The sequence below is a fragment of the Ailuropoda melanoleuca genome, chromosome 13, assembly GCF_002007445.2.
Source record: "Ailuropoda melanoleuca isolate Jingjing chromosome 13, ASM200744v2, whole genome shotgun sequence".
NCBI lineage: Eukaryota > Metazoa > Chordata > Mammalia > Carnivora > Ursidae > Ailuropoda > Ailuropoda melanoleuca.
Window position 1 is genome coordinate 21,599,567 of NC_048230.1, and position 18,242 is coordinate 21,617,808.

An 18,242-nucleotide genomic window follows, 5' to 3' on the forward strand; every position below is an offset into this window, starting at 1 on the left:
GGTTGGGGCGTGGTGGGTAGTTCTCCTGGCCTTTCTGCTTCCTTGTCATCCTGACTGGCTCCTCTGCCCTCCTTTGGAACCAGGCTCGCTTTGATGCTGGAGAACTGATCACCCAGAGAGAGCTGGTCTCCAGACAGGTGAGCGATGACCTCACGGAGCGAGCAGCCACCTTTGGGCTCATCCTGGATGACGTGTCCTTGGTAAGATCCTGGCGGAGCCTGTTGGGGAAGGGGCTGCGGGTCTTGTGCAGGGGCTTGGCTCCGTCTCTGGGTGGACACTGTTGGTCCTGCCTTCCACTTTCCTAGATGTGAGACTCCAAAATGTGGAACCTTCTTGACTATGAGGCAGTCTCCTTGGGTTTGTTTTCAGATGAGGGTTCTTTTTTCCCCTCTGCCACACACATTTTTCTTCTGACTTCTAGCCCTACCCGATCTAGGGTCCCTAACCACTAGATTTTTCACCTCCCCAACACGGTGAGTGTTCCCCGGAGCTCCGTAGGAAGTAATGTCTTGCCCTGTTTGACGCAGGAGGAAAGTGCCTGGTGAGGCGAGAGAGGGCTCCGAGCTCTTTCTCCCTAGTGCAGACCTCCCAGTCTGACCCCCAGAATTTCCTAACACTTAGGGTCTGAAGCTCAGGGAAGTGAGCTCTGGGAACCCCCGGTGAAAGGCAATAGAGTGTAAATGAGTGGTTCTGTCCCCCAAAGCCTGGCGTGGGGGGCAGGGGACATCTCGGAGGTATAAGCTAGCCTCTGGGGACCATATAGCGTGTGTATTTATAGGACGTTGAATGCCATAACTCCGACAGAAAGCAATACAGGCAGGATAGCGTTTCAGATCAAGGAGGGTGAGGGGAAGGGTCGTGTTTCTAGATTCTCTGGGAAAAATCATTTGGAGTGATTTGTTCGGGTAGCGAGGTAGAGTGTTTCCTGTTCATTCTCCTGTGCGTCACAAGGGAAAGGCACCATTTCCCCCACAACCTCTGTGCAGCTGTTCAAACAGCCACGTTCCACAGCCCGCTAACCCGCAGGGCGCAGCCCCACCTCGCACCGGTTGCCGGCGGGAGGGCCCGCGGGCTCCCTCTACTGGCAGGATGCCAGGCTGCAGCACGCGGCGGCCCGGACGTTCCTCAGGCCGCTGGCCCGCTCCCTGTTAACCTAGACACCTCGGCTGTGAGAAGATGCGAGTAAAGACCTGAGGAGAAGCTTGGCGTTTCGCTAGACTTTAACCACATACTCCATTCTGGGGAAATGTGCGCTGACCACAAGAAGCCCTATCTAAGAGGTGTGAGAAGAAAATTAGATTTCATGGGGAATTTGCTGCCCTCACCTGGCCCTCTGAGAAAGAAACTTTATTCCTTAATTACACATTTCATTTTTCACTTCTCAGGACTGTATTTACTTCCCCAGACTTTGAGCATGAGTCCAGAAATGGAACAGGCGATGTAAAACAGCTGCAGTTTGAAAGCGAGGCGTGTTAAAAGTTGTGGAAGACAGTGGGACTAGGATTTACTCCTGAGGAGAAGTTTTGAGCTGCTTATGTTTTTCTTGGTTTTTTTTTTCTTCTTTTTTTAAAGCAGAGTTTGGGAGGGTCAAGGAGGAGAGGGGGCAAATAGATTTTGAGAGCAAAACCAATACCATCCTTCCTTTCATGTCTTCCTTTTTAATAAAAAGTTGGGTAGATGAGTTCAAGTTGCCCTAGACCAGGGGGGCGCCTGGGTGGCGCAGTCGTTAAGCGTCTGCCTTCGGCTCAGGGCGTGATCCCGGCATTATGGGTTCGAGCCCCACATCAGGCTCCTCTGCTGGGAGCCTGCTTCTTCCTCTCCCACTCCCCCTGCTTGTGTTCCCTCTCTCGCTGGCTGTCTCTATCTCTGTCAAATAAATAAATAAAATCTTTAAAAAAAAAAAAAAGTTGCCCTAGACCAGGCATCAGGAGTTGAGCTCCGTCCCGTTTCCACTGTCATTGCAGACCATCGCCTCAGCCAAACCTCAGTGATATGTGTCAGTAGAGAAGGTCTGTGGGTAGTCAGAGTTGTAAACCCTCACCCTAAGCAATAGCCTTCCCTGCCTCCTCTCTTAAACCCTTTACCAGAAGCACTCACACATGGGGAATACCATGATTTGCGTTCCACCGTCTCTCATCCTCTTCCTGTTTTGCGGTGGGGCTGCTGTGAGAAAGAAGTGGACTGGTTAAGCCATAAGCAGAGAGCATCACGCCCTCGAATCCCTGAGAACCAACTGCATCCTTCCCTCTCAGGGGCTCAGTTTTCCATCTGGCCTCTCTGGGGGCTCCGAACAGGCCATCAAAGGACCTTAGATGAGCACTAGTCTGAGGTGGGGGTCCTGGAGCCCACAGTCTCCACCCCGTGGGAGGGGGTCAATTGAGCAGGTACCTTCTGGTGCCCACGGGCTGTTTCCCGTGTGAGATCTCCACACCGCAGGCGACAGAATGACATGTGGGCACCGTTGAGGCAGCCGAGGCTTCTGGGCTGTGAGCTCAGCTTGGCCACGGATGTGGAGGTGGAAGGGTGTTCTGGCCTCACAGAGGCCTCCAGCTGCCAGAGCCATTCGTGGCCTCTTCCTTCCAGTGGTTGGGTGGGGGGCCTCGCGGCAGCGCTGCCAGAGCAATGACCCTGTCTCATCTTGCGCGCCCTCTCTCCCCTTAGACGCATCTGACCTTTGGGAAGGAGTTCACAGAAGCGGTGGAAGCCAAGCAGGTGGCTCAGCAGGAAGCAGAGAGGGCCAGGTTCGTGGTGGAGAAGGTGAGCGTTCAGCCAGATGGCAGGAGCCTCTCCCCCCTTTCTCCTGTGCTCGGCCTCCCTGTCTGCAGGGTGGCCTGGAAATTCATCAGCTGTCATCTCTCCTTCCGGGATCATCGGAAGGGGATTGAAGGAACCGTCCTCCTGCGATTGGTTCCAGAGTCTTTGGGGGTTAGTCAGGGAGATGTGAAGTTATGTTCCGAAATCACTGAAGGGTCATTTTTCTTCCACTTCCCTAAGATCAGAAACATTCTCCTGCAAATAAAAATGTTTTCTCCTGGAATATTTTCAGCTTCACTGCGAAGTCATTTTTAACCATGGTCTCACAGTGAAAGCTGACAGCAAAAAGGATCAAACGTTGCACCAGATGTGCTGTCGTCACTGCCTTTTTTTCAAGCCCTAAATCCATCCAGATGTGGCCGAGTGTGGTGGGACACGCTGTATTTGCATAGCAGCCCGGTCTTCGCAAAAGTGTATTTATTTCTTGCTGTCCCTTCTCCCCAGTGCTAGTTTTTCTTGGGTTAGTCCTAATCCAAGAACCCTTAGTCCTTTGAAGCAGGGAAAAGAGCGATGTATGGGGGGCCAACATTTAGTTTTAGGGAATGTAAACTCTTTGTGGGTAGGAACTGTCTTGCTTTTTTTCTTCCCCCCCATCTCCAGAGCCCAGAACACGTCTAAGACCGTGGTAATACTTAGGAGGTGCTCGGTTAACATTTGTTGATAACCATACCCCCCTCCCATGACCAAGTCGTGCACTGCAGATAGAGGTCAGTCTGTTGATACGGGTAGGGAGAGCCTGGAGAGCTCGTTCTGGTGCCTGGGTTCCTGGTCAGGACCCAGGTTAGCTCAGGGTCAACTCAGGAGCGTCACACATGCCTGCTCTGTTTCCTCAAACTGGTGTGTTTGAGGAAAGTCACTTTGACTTGGGACTGGAGGAAAAGGCGAGCCTGAGGGTGGCCTCTACCTTTTCTCCCTCTCCTGTTTTCCTCCTCCTGGCACAGAGTAAGGTGGCTGGGATGGGTTGCTGTTAACGTTAATGAGGACTTTGAAATAAGGCAGGAACTTACGCAGCCGACAGAAGTGTGTCCCCACGATGACGGGAAGTGGACGGCGCGTTGGAGGAAAGAGGAGGGTGGGGTGGACAGTGCTCGTTGAGCCCGTCTCTGGAGGAGGGGGAGGTCGAGTCCCAGAGTTCCTTTGGGAGCCAGTGAGGGGGTGTGGCCTGGTCCTTCCAAGGCCACCGCCTGCCGTCCAGCACCCTAAGGTGTGGTCTTGCTCTCGCCCCCCGCTCCACTGTCCTAGGCTGAGCAGCAGAAGAAGGCGGCCATCATCTCCGCAGAGGGCGACTCCAAGGCCGCTGAGCTGATCGCCAACTCGCTCGCCACTGCGGGCGATGGCCTCATCGAGCTGCGCAAGCTGGAGGCCGCCGAGGACATCGCGTACCAGCTGTCGCGCTCTCGGAACATCACCTACCTGCCGGCCGGGCAGTCCGTGCTCCTGCAGCTGCCCCAGTGAGGCCCACCCGGGCCCAGCCCCGACCACTCTGCACACCGCCGTCCTTCCGCCCCCACCCCCGCCCCAGAAATCACTGTGACATTTCATGATTGGCTTACAGTGAAGGAAATAAAAGTGAAATCACTTCAGATCTCTCATTAGCAGACGAAGCTTTTTCATTCTCCCCATTTCCATCCACTTTTTGATCCGCCTCCCTCCCCCGAATTGCCAAGTGCCTACGCAGCCCGGGGCCCGCTGGCACTCCGGCCCAGGCCGGCGGTTGGCAGGGGAGAGGCGGAGCCATTGTGCCCTGGGCCGGGGGGCACTTGGAGCCTCCAGCCTGTCGTGCAGGCGGGATTTGAGGAAGACGGCCCACGCGGCTGAACAGAAAGCACAGGTCTCCGTGTGTCCCAGCCGTTCCTCCACGGACTCCGCTGAAGAGCTGCTGGGGAGGGTCAGAGGAAGTCATCTGTCTCTCTCCATAAAGCTGATTCTCTTGAACCGCGGGGCCAGCGGAAGCAGGTGTGAACAGCGGGGCACGGACTGAAGGATCTGCCCCCGTGAAGGTGGGTGGGCCTGACACGCTCCCTCCCAGGGTCCTGCCGCCAGGATGTACTTGGAGAGCAAGTGAGCGAGCGGGCCTGGCCGGAGATGTGAGTCCCGTTGAAGACTTCCTCTCCACCCCCCACCTCGGTGTCTCCAAGTCCCTGACAGAGTTCCAGCCTAAAGGATTGCATCCTGCCGAGTCTGAACACGCCTGCCAAAGCCACGTGCGTCCTGCGTTCCTGGCTCCCGCATTCAGAGACTGCCCTTCCAGAGGGCTCTCTGCCTGTGCTTTGAAGGAAATGGCCGTGGGAAGAACACTAATGTGTGTAAACTGCTGTCAATAAATGACACCCAGAACCTTCCAGCTCAGTCTTACGGGTTTGCTTTTTTGTTTGTGGGAGCCGTGGGATCGGAACAGAGCATTCCAGCCGTTTCTGTGTGCACGTGTTTGCATCACCAGCTGGGACAGACTCTCCGGCAAGGCTGAGAACGCTTTGGTTTCAGAAAACACAGCTTTGTGCTGTGTTCCAGGTCCATCCCCAGCCTGAAAAGAATCTGTGGTGTCAGGTGAGGTTTGTCGTAGGATGGGTTCTTGGGGGCCACATGAGTGGAGGTGAGCAGCCTTTCCTCTGTGGCTTCTGGTAGCACCGCTCCTAAGCGGGAGCGGTAGGCTTGCCCAGCAGCCCGTCAGCAGTGCCTGCCCCTCGCGGGAGGGGGGCGGACAGCACAGGAGACAAGTCGATGTTGACATTCGTTAAATGGCTTCAGGTGCTCTGCGGTGGGTTTATCTGGCTTATCTGTTGGGCTTTGATGTAGAAATGATGTACAAATGACTTGGCATTTGAGGGGTCCAGCTTGGTCCGTTTTGGATGGTGGGGAGGGAAAACAGACCCATCACTGAGATACAAACCAGTCACTCACCTGAAATCCTTCTAGACACAAGACGGGGACAAGTGCAGTGAGCACTCAGCAGACGGTGCTTTGACCTCTGCGCTCATTTTAACCCCTGGGCTCGCCACCCGGCCACGGAGAGCGGTCTTGAAGAGGACTCTGCAGGCCGGTCTCTGTCCTGGATTCGCATTCCGCACCCCCCGCCCAAGTGAGGGCCAGTGGTCAGCTGGGAAAAGCAGAGACCCAGTCCCCCCATCCGTGCACCTGCTCCCCTCCCAGGGCCTCCGAGCGGGGGTCCAGTCCCTTCCCGTTGCCCCGGAGCGCTCCGAAAGTGTGATGGGCCTGGCTAAACCTCACACCAAAGCCTGGTCCTGCCTGACACCTGTGAACACCCCCCTCCGTCTGTCCCAACTCCCTCACCTGCCCTGGCACCCTGCGTTTCGGGGTGGCTCTTTCTACTTGGTTCTTTGCTGTAGGAGCAGTGAGGCCCGTGAATGATGAGGTGCCTGTACTCCAGGTTCGACACAGCCCCGAGCAGAGAGCAGAATTTCTCAATAGCTTCCAGACGGGCTTCTTCCTTTTTCTGCTGTTTATTGCTGTGGACACCCCCGTGGGGGGGATGGAGGGGAGAGGGCAGCAAGGGGCAGGGCAGCAGACCCCCCCCCCAGGCCCTTTTTAAAAAGAGCAGTTGTGTTTCTTGCACTTGGTGGGAGATTGGGTTTCCTCCTCCAGGTGTCTGCAGGGGGGCCCTCCCACAGCTTGTGGGTCCCATCAACCTCCAGGCCGGCCCTTCCAGCCGCAGACAGGTTACTGCTGGTGTGGCCTTTAGCTGGCCTGCCCTGGATGATGCCACTGGCAGCCCGGGGGCCTCCTCCTGCCTTGACTTCCGCCAAATCATTATTTCCACAAAATGTTCAAGTGATGTTAACTGGCTCCTTAGCCCCAGAGCTCCCTGATGGCCTGGGGCTTTCTCCAGAAGCTGCCACAATGGGCCTTTATCAGCCTGGGATTCAAAAGCCATGTCCTGTCCCGGCCAGGGAAGGGCCAGAGTAGGGAGTGCCTCCCTCCCTCTCTCTCCTTGGGTCAGGCTGAATTGCCTCCTTGTTTGCACCCTGAGAGGTCACTTGCTTATTAAGGCAGCAGTGGGACCCTGGATAGGCACGGGAGAGAAGAATTCTCAAAGGGTTGCCTTTTCCTTCCTTCTGCTACTGTGACACAAATTCTGCCAGGGTGGACCAAGGGGGGAGGTCCTGCACTGTGGCCGTCCCCAGGTGGGTTGATTTGAAAGACGGGAAGAGGCCATGGAATATTAGTCAAATCCTGATTTAGCAAAGGCTATTCTAATAGGCCATTTCAGCAATCAGCAGGGGGATGTGCTGTTAGGACCGCCCCTTGACCTTTGACATCCACCAATAATTGTGAGCAAAGCAGCCCACCCTGATTGAAGATAACTTGGGTGAAAAGGTCGCAAGAGGTTGTAGCATTTCCCTGCCTTTCTTAGGCCTTCCATTCATCCTGCACATGGTTCCAAACTTCATTTTTCTAAAGCAGACCTTATCTCCTCCCTCCTGGAAAACCTTCAGTGGCCACTCCTTGCTCACTTCGTAAAGTACAAGGTCTTGTCCTGACATTCGAGGCCCTCCAAGGTCCGGCTACCCCTGGCTACCTTTCTAGTCCAAGTGTGTATTTTCCTGCTTGCTTTCACAAACAAACCTAGTGGCCCCAGTGGGGTGGGGAGCGTTGAGAACACGAGCAGCTACTGGTATTGGGGAGGGGGGTGGCAGGGATGCCATGAGAACTACTTTGTATGGGACAGACTCGTTCTACGAAGAATTGCCCCCAAAGTAATGCCAATAACACCCTCCCCATTGAAAACACAGGCCAAAGTGAGTTCTTGTCTACACTCCCCCATACTTTCCCCGCACCCTCTTTGCTCAGTGTCACTTCACCCTGGAGAGCCCTTCCCCCACGTTTCACAGGTCCAGATATCCCCATCCTCCAATACTTTCTCTTCTGGAGAACATCTGCGAAGTCCCCTCTGCCCCCATTCACGGCCTCTACCTTGCCTGGATTCCTGTCCACATTCCCATGAGGCATTTAGCACTCTCCTCATTGAGTTGTAGTGTGTGTGTTCTCTCCTACTCCACGTTTATAAAGGGCAGGACCTTCATATGATTGAATATTCCCCCTTCCTCTTCTTTCCCCCGACCACTGCCTGATCTTTTCCCCAAGTTGAAGGTCCCTGGCTCTTGGCGGGAGCTCCTGAGTGTTTGTCGAAGAAACAGATGAAGGATCGAGGTTTGGGCGGAGGATCAGAAGCCTGGCCTCTGAGCTCTCCTCCCACACCGTCACATTAAGTTACTTCAAGCTCCTCTGGATCAGAGGCTCGGGGTCCAGCAGGCCAACCCCTCCACTGATGTGCCCCCCTCCCCAGGCTGACTTTCCAGTGTCCTCACTCTTGCTTCAAACGGCTTCCGAGTGGGACTCTCCCCTCACCACTGCCTGCCCGCAGCTCAGTCCCTCCTGCTTCTGTCTGGAACTTCTCTCTCTCTCCCTCCTTCAGTCCCTGTCCTTCTCCCTGTCTTGAGCCCAACTTAAAATCCCTCCTCTCTGGGAATTCGCTTCTGGCTGACTCGCCCCAGCTTTCCTAGCATATAAGGTCTCCCTTTATGGTGGCTCTGGACCGCCCGCAACACAGGGATTGAGAATTCAACACGAAAAGAGCCATGAGGCCTGCCCGAGCTGGTCGAGGCTGGGATGCTTTGGCAAGGCCGGATGCCCAGAGCTGGAAGCGAGAATGTGGAAATGTACTGGGGCAGGGAAACCACTTTATAGGTGAGAGAAAACCCCTTTGCACAGAACCCTGGGTGGATAGGGAGGAGGGGATCTTTCCAGCACCCTCCAATCAAGCTGCTTTGGAAGAGAGAGAAAAGCCGAAAGGACAAGGCCACTTTGGGGGAACTGAAAACTGTTGTCACCCCTGAAGCCTGAGCCAAGCCATCCGGATTAGCCAGAAAGCCCAGGACGTAGCAAAGGCTCAGACCGTCTGAGTTTAGCTGAATCAGCTGCAAGCACTTGCTTGGGTCAGGGACTGGCCTGCCGGCTGAGAACAGCCCAACCGCGTAGCTCACAAGCGAACAGTAGTATTTATGCTTCTCCGTGGTTGGGGAAAATCAAAAAAGAAAGACAATTTGGTGACACATGAAAATTAGGTGTAATTCAGACCTCAGTGTCCACAAGTCAAGTGTTGTTGGAACATAGCTAAGCCCATTACACTTCAGCGCAGGGGTGGAAAGTTCCAGCAAAGCCCACATGGCCTGCAGAACCGAAAGGATTCAGTCTTCGCCCCTTTGCAGGACAAGTTTGCTGAGCCCTGACTCGGGGGACTGGATAGCCTTGGAGAAGAAGAAGCCTGGGATGTGGAAGTCTCAGACACCCAGCAGGCTGAGGGCTTTCAGTCCCATACAGTGTCATTGTCACTAGAGTTCCTGCGTGTGGCAAGGCTGAGGCTTCAACGATCTGGAAAGCAAAGTCCCACCAGGGCCCTGGCACACAGATGTATAATGCCTGCCATTCTCCGAGGCTTGCACACGTTTCTGAACTAGACAGGAAGTGGGAATGGCAGTAGCAAACAAGTGGGAATTAGGAGGGAAGGACCCGATGGTCCCTAGAGGTTCGAGGATCTCCAGGCCTGGGGTAAAAGCACTTCCTTTCTACCCTTTTGCCTTCCATGAAGGGTTTGCTGCTGGACTGTCCTTCCAAAGCTGGGGTGGGGGGCGGCACAGCTAAGAAAGGGAGCCCAGTACTCAATGACTCCCAGAAACAGGGGCCTCTGGGAGCTTTAGCCACTGGGTGGAGAAGTCTCTTGGTTAAGACCGCATCCATCCTGGGGGCGCCTGGGTGGCTCAGTTGCTTAAGCGTCTGCTTTCAGCTCAGGTCATGATCCCAGGGTCCTGGGATCGAGTCCCACACTTGCTCAGCAGGGAATCTATTTCTCCCTCTCCCTCTGCCCCTCCCCCTGCTTGTGCTCCCTCCCTCTCTCTCTCAAATAAATAAATAAAATCTTAAAAAAAAAAAAAAAGACCACACCCATCCTGGATAACCAGAGACAACGAAAGAACTACAGATGCTTCTCGTTGTGGATGGCGGCAGACCCAGTGTCAACCAAGCGTTCAACAGCTGGTGAGCTCGCCGTCTCTAGCTAGCCACGGCTTCTTGTCCTTGCTTGCCTCGGTCAAGCGCTCAGTGTGAGCATTTCCCCCTTCCATGTCCCTAACCCTCCCCTCTTCAAGATCCTGTCCAAAACTCACTTCCTTCAGGGCTTCTTCCTTGTCTAACACCGCCCCCGCTGAAATCACAGCAGCGGAGAGCCGAGCGGGAGATGTTCACATCCTCAGGACTGACCCCTTCATTTAGGTGAGGAGGGTGAGGGGACTCGCCCAACGTCCAGCAGGACGTGGGTGGCAAAGCCCAGGGTGGCGTTCAGGTCTCCTGACTGTCCAGTGCTGTTGCCATCCCATCTCTAGCTTCCAGATGTTCTAGAGCCGAGTCTCCTTGTCCTGTAAATCCTTCCTTGCACTCACAGGTGAGTGAGCGCGTGTGAAGGGTTCACACTTCCCCGAGCACACTTTTTTCCCCCACTGGACCATCACAGGTGGGAGGCAGAGACAACATCTTGTCTTTGCGCGAGGCCTGCCAGCGGCAGTCATCCTGACGGACACAATGGAACTCTGGGCTGGGCTGGACTCCCCAGATTTCCTGTCCCAGAAGGCAACTCCATTTACTGGAAAGACACGGGTTCTAGAGTTAGAAAGATGTGGGATTGGATTCTGATTCTGCCGGGCTTTTTTAAAGATTTATTTATTTGAGGGGCGCCTGTGTGGCTCAGTTGTTAAGCGTCTGCCTTCAGCTCAGGGCGTGATCCTGGGATTCTGGGATCGAGCCCCACATCAGGCTCCTCTGCTATGAGCCTGCTTCTTCCTCTCCCACTCCCCCTGCTTGTGTTCCCTCTCTCGCTGGCTGTCTCTCTGTCAAATAAATAAATAAAATCTTTAAAAAAAATAAAAAAATAAAAAAATATTTATTTATTTGAGAGAGAGAGTGAGAGAGAGCACAAGCTGGGGGAGGGTCGGGGGAAGAGGGAGAAGCAGATTCCCCTCTGAGCACCGGGGATTGTGACCGGAGCTGAAGGCAGACACTTAACCGACTGAGCCACCAGGCGCCCTGATTCTGCCATTTATTAGCTTGGGAGACCTTGGGTAAGTTACTTAAATACTTCAAGCATCCTTTTTTTCTCTTAGCAAAAAACTGAGGAAATGGAAGTGCCTGGCTGGCCCGGTCGGTAGAGCATGCGACTTTTTTTTTTTTTTTTTTCAGGTAGGCTCCGTGCCCAGCATGGAGCCCAATGCGGAGCTTGAACTTTCGATCAGGACCTCTGCTAAAAGCTGGACCCTTAACCGACTGAGCCACCCAGGTGCCCCGAGCATGCAACTCTTGATCTCAGGGTCGTGAGTTCGAGTCCCACATTGGGTGTAGAGACTACTTAATAAATAAATAAATAAATAAATAAAATATATTTATTTATTTATTTTTAAGATTTTATTTATTTATTTGACAGAGAGACAGCCAGCGAGAGAGGGAACACAAGCAGGGGGAGTGGGAGAGGAAGCAGGCTCACAGCGGAAGAGCCCGACGTGGGGCTCGATCCCATAACGCCGGGATCACGCCCCGAGCCGAAGGCAGATGCTCAACCGCTGTGCCACCCAGGCGCCCCAAAATATATTTTTTTAAACCCGAGGAAATAAATAAAATATATTTATTTATTTATTTTTAAGATTTTATTTATTTATTTGACAGAGAGACAGCCAGCGAGAGAGGGAACACAAGCAGGGGGAGTGGGAGAGGAAGCAGGCTCACAGCGGAAGAGCCCGACGTGGGGCTCGATCCTAACGCCGGGATCACGCCCCGAGCCGAAGGCAGATGCTCAACCGCTGTGCCACCCAGGCGCCCCAAAATATATTTTTTTAAACCCGAGGAAATGAACATCCACATCGCAGTGTCCCTGAGGAGTAAATGAGCTGACAAATGTGAAAATGCCTAGCACAGGGCTCAGCATGCAGTAGATGTTCAAAATACTCTTGTTCCGAACCTTCCCTATTCGAGTTCTGGGGGACTGCCTGCCTCTCCCCATGTCAGAGGCCAGGAAACTTCTTTGGAAGCCTGAGATAGCAATGGGCATCTCTGTGCCCCTGATTCCATGCTGGCTGTTGAAGAGGGAACATAGGGACTATCATGGGTCTGACCCTGGTTTGATTCAAGCAAGAGGACACAGGTTGAGTTAGGTTCCGGGCTCCTCCTCCCCAGGAACCCAGATGTCCTGGGATAGGTGGCTTGACCGAGCACTCACGAAGCTGTCTTCGGCCCCTGTTTGAGCTCGAGGGTACGGTTGGCTAGGCAAATGCCCAAGTGTGTTTTGTACAGGGGCTCTGTGCTCTAGTCTTTGCTATGCCACTATTTGCACAGATTGCTTCATATCCCCCCCAAGGCTCCGTTTCCCATCCTTACAATGATCGCAGAAGTCTATCAACCATTCCCCAACTGAGCTCCGGGGAGTGTCCTGCAGGTTCAGTGGGGCTCTGAGTCCCTCCTTCTCCCTGCGGCAGCCAGAGCAGTGAACTGATCAGTCCAGCATGAAAAGCTTAGTCATTGCTGTCGTTTGAAGGAAGGGTTCCACAGCTGCAAGTTTGAAAGCCACGGTCCTGGAAGCTGTTGTCAGAGGTTCCTTCCGTCTCTCTTGGGTTTCAGGCCAGCCTGGGAAGGAGATGGCCTCTCTTCTCCACCAGATGGCAGCAGCCTGCCTGCTCCTGCAGGTGCCAGGCTCTGTCGGCAAGTACAAGATGTTCAGAAAAAAGATCTCAAGGAAGGGACTAGCAGGCTGTCACCACCAGCTCCGAGGACAAGTAAATAGGTCGAGGTGACCCTTTGTAGACAACTTCCTGATATAGAACCCCTGGGGCATCCGTGGCTGTAAATATACCAAGAGTCCCGCCCCAACCACCAGCCAGACTGGTGCCACCCCTCTTTGCCAGGTGGGAGATTGCCACCCAGCTCAGCTTTACCTCTTTCTTAAACCCGGGAGGCTCCCGGGGAGCTGGGTACTCAGTCTTTGGCAGCCGGAGGTCCATCTGGGGAGCTCACCCAGTTGTTCATGAATTAATGAATCACAAAGGAGACATCAGATTCTCTTTCTGACGCTCCGGGAGTTTCCTTCCAATTTCTCAAAGCGCTCCTAAGGAAGAGCAAACAGACCTGCAGACAACAAGACCGTTTCTACAAGTTGCCCCGTTCATTCATCCACCAATGATTGATGAGTACCTACGGTGCACAGTCCCGGGATTAGAACATGAACCAGACCCAGGTCCTTTATACAGAAGTTCATACAACTTAGTCCAAATGACAGGTGATAGCGTCACGTGTATCGAAGTGCCTTACATTGTTTGTCTTCTTCTTCCCTTCAGATGTCTCTTCCTTATTGCTTGGTTTGGGTTAAAAGCTAAATGATGAGGCCATGAAATGGGGAACGAAACTGGGGATGGGGGTGGTTGGACAGCTCAAACGTTTGCTGTAAGGAATCCCCAGACTGGTATGAAGAATTGACGACGCTGTCCGTTACTGATGTGTACGGATCTTAAAGCAAAGCGTTTTCCCATCTTCTCCCATAAATTTTCCTGCAGAATCTGTGACCCACCTGTTTCATCTTGTAAATGCACACTGCCCGGTTCTTTCAACTGCCTTAAAAATAATACTTAATGGTTCAATGCTATTTTTTAAGTTTTTTTAAAAGTAATCTCTACACCCAACATGGGGCTTGAACTTGCAACCCTGAGATAAAGATTTGCATGCTCTTGTGACAGAACCAGCCAGACAGGCGCCCCGATCTTTTGTATTTTAAATGATACAGAGACATGGAAGAAAGAAAACAGAATGGAGCAGAATTCCATTGCCCACAGGTAGTATTTTGAAATATATAAACCTTACTAAAAAATGCAAACAGTACCAAAAGATAAATAATGAAACGTGCAGCCTTCCCACCACTTTTCTCCCAGTTCCTCTACCTCCAAATAATCACTGTCAGGTTGCTTTAATTTCTTTGCAGAAGAAAAGTCATGCATTCAACAGTACATGTGTCTGTGAGCCTATATGAACATGTCCTCCGCTGTTCCAATTATTTACACGAAAGGGATCACACTGTTTTGCACCTTGCTGTTTTCATTTATGGAAATACCTCTGGACATCTCGCCACAGTAACGCCTACTAATTCATCCCCATTCTTTTGAATGGCTACAGCACTTTCTCTGTATGGATCTATCGTGTTTTGCTGTCACCAGTCGGTTTTTGGAGGACTTGGTGGTGGTTTTCATGTATTTTGCTGTTGCAAACAAAACCACAGTGCATGCTGCCTGATTTTTTAAAGCACCTGGTGATGGGTGATCTCTGCACAAGATTTCCCTAGAGGGCAAAAGAGTTGTGCCCAGGGTCCTAGGAAATAATAATCTTTAGGGTCAGGGAATAGCAATGCTTGAGCCCGCACCCCCAAGCTGCCCAGAGGTTTCATGTAATGAATGTGTGACTCTGGCTTTTTTAGGGAAGTCATTACTCCACCTCCTATCCGTGCCAAGCTGGCATAACTGCTACGGGGCTAGCCAGCCAAGCATGGCCGCCCCGGGATGGAGTCCCTGCATCGCCCAGCTGCAGGAAGCCTTGCTGGGTTGGTGGATGGGCTCCCTGGCACTCTCGGCTGGGGTGCTGAGCCGGTTGCTCGGCTCAGCTGGTGTTCATGGCTGCACGACGGGGCTGCTCTGAGATTCACAAACAAACAGGAAGCCAGTCCACTTCCTCCTTGCTGGGGCTGCTCCCCCGTCCTTATCGCCTGCTGGCCCAGAGGGGAAGGGGCAGCTCAGGATCCACAAGGCAGCTTCCTGGCGGAGGTGGCCGGGGAATTCTGGGTCCCCCCGCCAAGATGGGCTCCCCATCTCTGTGCACCTACTTGCCCAGCCAGGACAGCCTTAGTGACAGTCAAGGTTAAGCTCAGATCTCTCCCCTTCGGGAAGCCTCCAAGGCTGGCAAGCCCCTCCCACCATGTTTGGCTCCCCCCGCCCCTGCCCCCCGTTAGTTCTGAGAAGGGCTTCTCTAGAGCCTGTAGTAAGCAGCTCTCTAGGTGTTTGTGGTGGGAGAGTTTTCTCCCTGCACTGACTTTCTTTTGCCTTATCCTCCTACCTGCCCAGCATGGCGCCCAAGAAATGTTTGTAGACTGAATGACTGACCAACTCCTAAAGGGGGGCCAGGGACAAAAGAGACAGAACAAGGTTGCAGCCACAGCTCACGGTGGGGCCCGAAGGCTTGGCTACTTGGGACCCTGGGACGGTTGCACAGGAGGGAGGGGTGGGGACAGTCAGCAGAATGTGAAGCAGAGTGTGGCCAGGACAGAAGCCAGAGATGAGAGGGCCAGATATTCCGTCTCCTCATGAGTCCTCAAGGCCACTAGATCGATCGTGTGGAAAAACTTCTCTGATTTTCAATCCGTAGTACATTATACAGGGGGGCTCGTTTTTTAAGGAATTTTAAAACACGGTCAACATAAAAAAAGGCTGAAGCTATTCGATCCTTGGCGGTGACTCAGAGCACGCAGTAGGACATGGCAGTGCCCCGGGCCATCATTAAGACTATCGCTTACTTTAGGGAACATTAGCTGTGGGCCCAGAGCCTGCCGTGAGTCACTGTCAGTTCCTTTAAAACAAAACAAAAAAAATCTCTGATACCAACTTGTTCAGTTGCCACTGTTCTCTTTTTTAAGAAAGCTGGGTACAGAAACCAAACTTCAAAACAAACAACAATTACGACAAAACCCTGAAAGGCCAGTTATCTCCTCTTTTGCAGTTGCTGAGACTTCAAACAAAAGTTTCTCTGTTGAGCTCCTGGGGTGCAGAGAAGCGTGAGACCTGAGACGGGGTGGGGGCCAGAGATCAGCAGGTGAGGACAGAGTGGAGACTGATTGGTGGGCCAGGCTGGGGGCTGAGGTTGGAGAACTAGAAGCACAAAGGGCTTCCTGGTAGCAGCGACCACCTTCGAGAAGTTTCTAAGAGGGTGGGGAGGGTGAGGGGAGCTCTCTGAGCTGCATCTCCCAGGGTGAGAGAATTCCACGAAAGTCCCCCTAAACCCTCCAAAGGGCATCGCTAACACAGGTCACACGGGTGGCCTGAGAGATGGCCCCGGTGGCTCTTCCGGGCATGTGTGAGGTTCTGGTGATCTTGAACTTCACCTGGCTCCACAGATGGTCCCTACCGCATCCCCCCAGGGCTAAGTTCGACTCCCCGTGTGTCCTGTAAAGTGTCCAAAGCTTCAACCCACGGCCGGTGTGGGGTGTTTACTCTCCAAGCAGAGGAGGGAGAGCCTAACAGAGGTGAGCGTGAGGGCTACGGCTGGAGCCGGCAGTGAGGGACACAGCAGTGGCCTCCAAGGCTGGCACGTCCCTCCCAGCCCTCCGGCTCGCCGGCGGCCCTGCCCAGTCCCAACCGGACAGTGAGAGGTGAGCGAAAACCTCAGGTTAAAAATACCCACTCTTGTTGTAAAGAGAAAGAAGAACAGGAAGGAAGCGTGGGGAGGCAAGGCAGAAGAGACGAAGAGCCCCAGAGAACGAGCTGTTATTAATGGCCGGAAGCCGATCAGGTAGAACAGTGGGGAACGCCCTCCAGGTGCCTGAGGGGCTGGTGGGCAGGGGAAGGGGTCGTGGGCGTGCTTCAGGTAGGCCCTCCCCGAGGAGTGATGGGGTCCCACCGATGCCAGTTGTCAGATCTCCCCAAAGAGCCCTGGCCCAGGAAGGAAGTGAGCAGGCAAAGGGCCACCCCCCACCTCCCTCCCCCCCACCCCCCAAGGACAACGGGGAGACTGCTGGGCCTGACATTTGTCTGGGAGGGGAGAGCCACCTGAGCCACCAGTCCCTGAGCCTTGCGCAGGGTGGAAGGGTGTTCCGCAGGCCTTGGGAACAGCATCCACTCTTGTCGAGGAAAGGGAGAACAGCGAGGGGGAGTGCGGTGCCAGAGCCCTGACCATGCCCTGGAGGTTACCATCGGGCTCTGGATCCAGGAGGCAGAGCTTGACTCCCGGCTGTGCCCCGGGCGAGCTGCGTGATCTAGGCCTGTCAGGAGGCTTCGCCAGACTTCAGTTTCCTCATCTATAAAATGGGCACGCCGTAAGTGCTGGTCTTACACGGCGCTATGGTCAGGATCAAGGAAGCTGATATACCCAAAGCGGCTAGAACAGTACCCGGTGCCTAATAATTGCTTTTTAAGTGTGAGGTGTTGGGGGGGGTGGAGAAGGGAGACCTGACACCTCAGGTCAGTGGAACAGCCCTTCCCAGAGAGTCTGCCCTCACACCTGGCTAGGAGAGAGCGGGAAGAGGAGGGTAGAGAGAGAAATAAGATCTGTGCCCCAGTGTTCAGGAACCAGCATCGCGGGGAGGATACAAACAACTGAACGATCCCATGTCAGCATACACGGGAGAGTTTCGTACCAAGCACTAAGGTGCAGAGAGATGAGGTAATTTTCTCTACCTACAGAGTTTGGAAGGTGCCAGGGGTGCTGGTCTTGGAGGTTAAGTAATAGAATTCAGCAGGCAGAGAAGAAAGAACGTGAAAAGCTGTCTGAGTAAGAGCAAACACGGTATTCGGCAGCTCCTGGGTGGTTGGCTGGGGGGGGACCAATTTGGAAAGGTCCATAGGGCCTGGCCAAGAGTTCATACTTTCTCCTTTTGGCACAAGGCAAATGGAGAGGCTAGGAAGAGGGCAGACCCACATCGGGCTTGGGTATCTGGAAGATTTCTCTGGAAGAAATGTGGAGGATAAATGAAGGGAAAAGCACAGTGGTTTAGGGAGGCCAACTGCTTAAGTGGCCCTAGCAATGGTCAGGGTCCTCAGCCACGGGACGGGTTTGTGGTTTCTAGTCTGTAAAACAGAGCATTTCATGGGGCCCTTAATGGACATCGGGAATAAAGAGAGAGAAGTGGGCTTAACAACGAGGTTTTGGAAGTGACCTTGAGGTGGCTGAGAGAGCCAGGAGGGTGCTGGAGATCATTGAACCGGCACATGCGTTGATAGGAAGGAGGTGGGGTTACAGAAGAGCCCCCTTCAGACAAAGTCAAGGAAGCTTCACTGTTATTCTAACCCGGGGCTGGACAGGAGCCGTGGGCCATGTGGGGGAAGCATGGGAGCATGTTGGAGAGGTGGGCAAGGTCCCTCACTGTTTCTAGATCATGGTAGAAAAGTGTTACCTGGTTAGGGGCGCCTGGGTGGCGCAGTCATTTAAGCGTCTGCCTTTGGCTCAGGGCGTGATCCCAGCATTCTGGGATCGAGCCCCACATCAGGCTCCTCTGCTATGAGCCTGCTTCTTCCTCTCCCACTCCCCCCTTTGTGTTCCCTCTCTCGCTGGCTGTCTCTGTCAAATAAATAAATAAATAAAATATTTTTTAAAAAAAGGTGTTACCTGGTTAAGTGACATTATGG

The 18,242-nt window shown here is 53.5% G+C and overlaps 1 protein-coding gene across 2 annotated transcripts in view; it reads left to right on the plus strand.

Annotated features, from left to right (window-relative positions):
* PHB (prohibitin) overlaps nucleotides 1-5,158 on the plus strand; it is a 13,201-nt gene extending 8,043 nt beyond the window's left edge. For both annotated transcript variants that reach the window (XM_034640601.1, XM_034640602.1), the window contains exons 6-7: nucleotides 2,662-2,757; nucleotides 4,057-5,158. In XM_034640601.1, coding sequence (XP_034496492.1) covers nucleotides 2,662-2,757; nucleotides 4,057-4,269 — 309 coding nt within the window. In that variant the 3' untranslated portion in view covers nucleotides 4,270-5,158. The remainder of the gene's footprint in view (nucleotides 1-2,661; nucleotides 2,758-4,056) is intronic.
* Nucleotides 5,159-18,242: the final 13,084 nt, after the last annotated feature.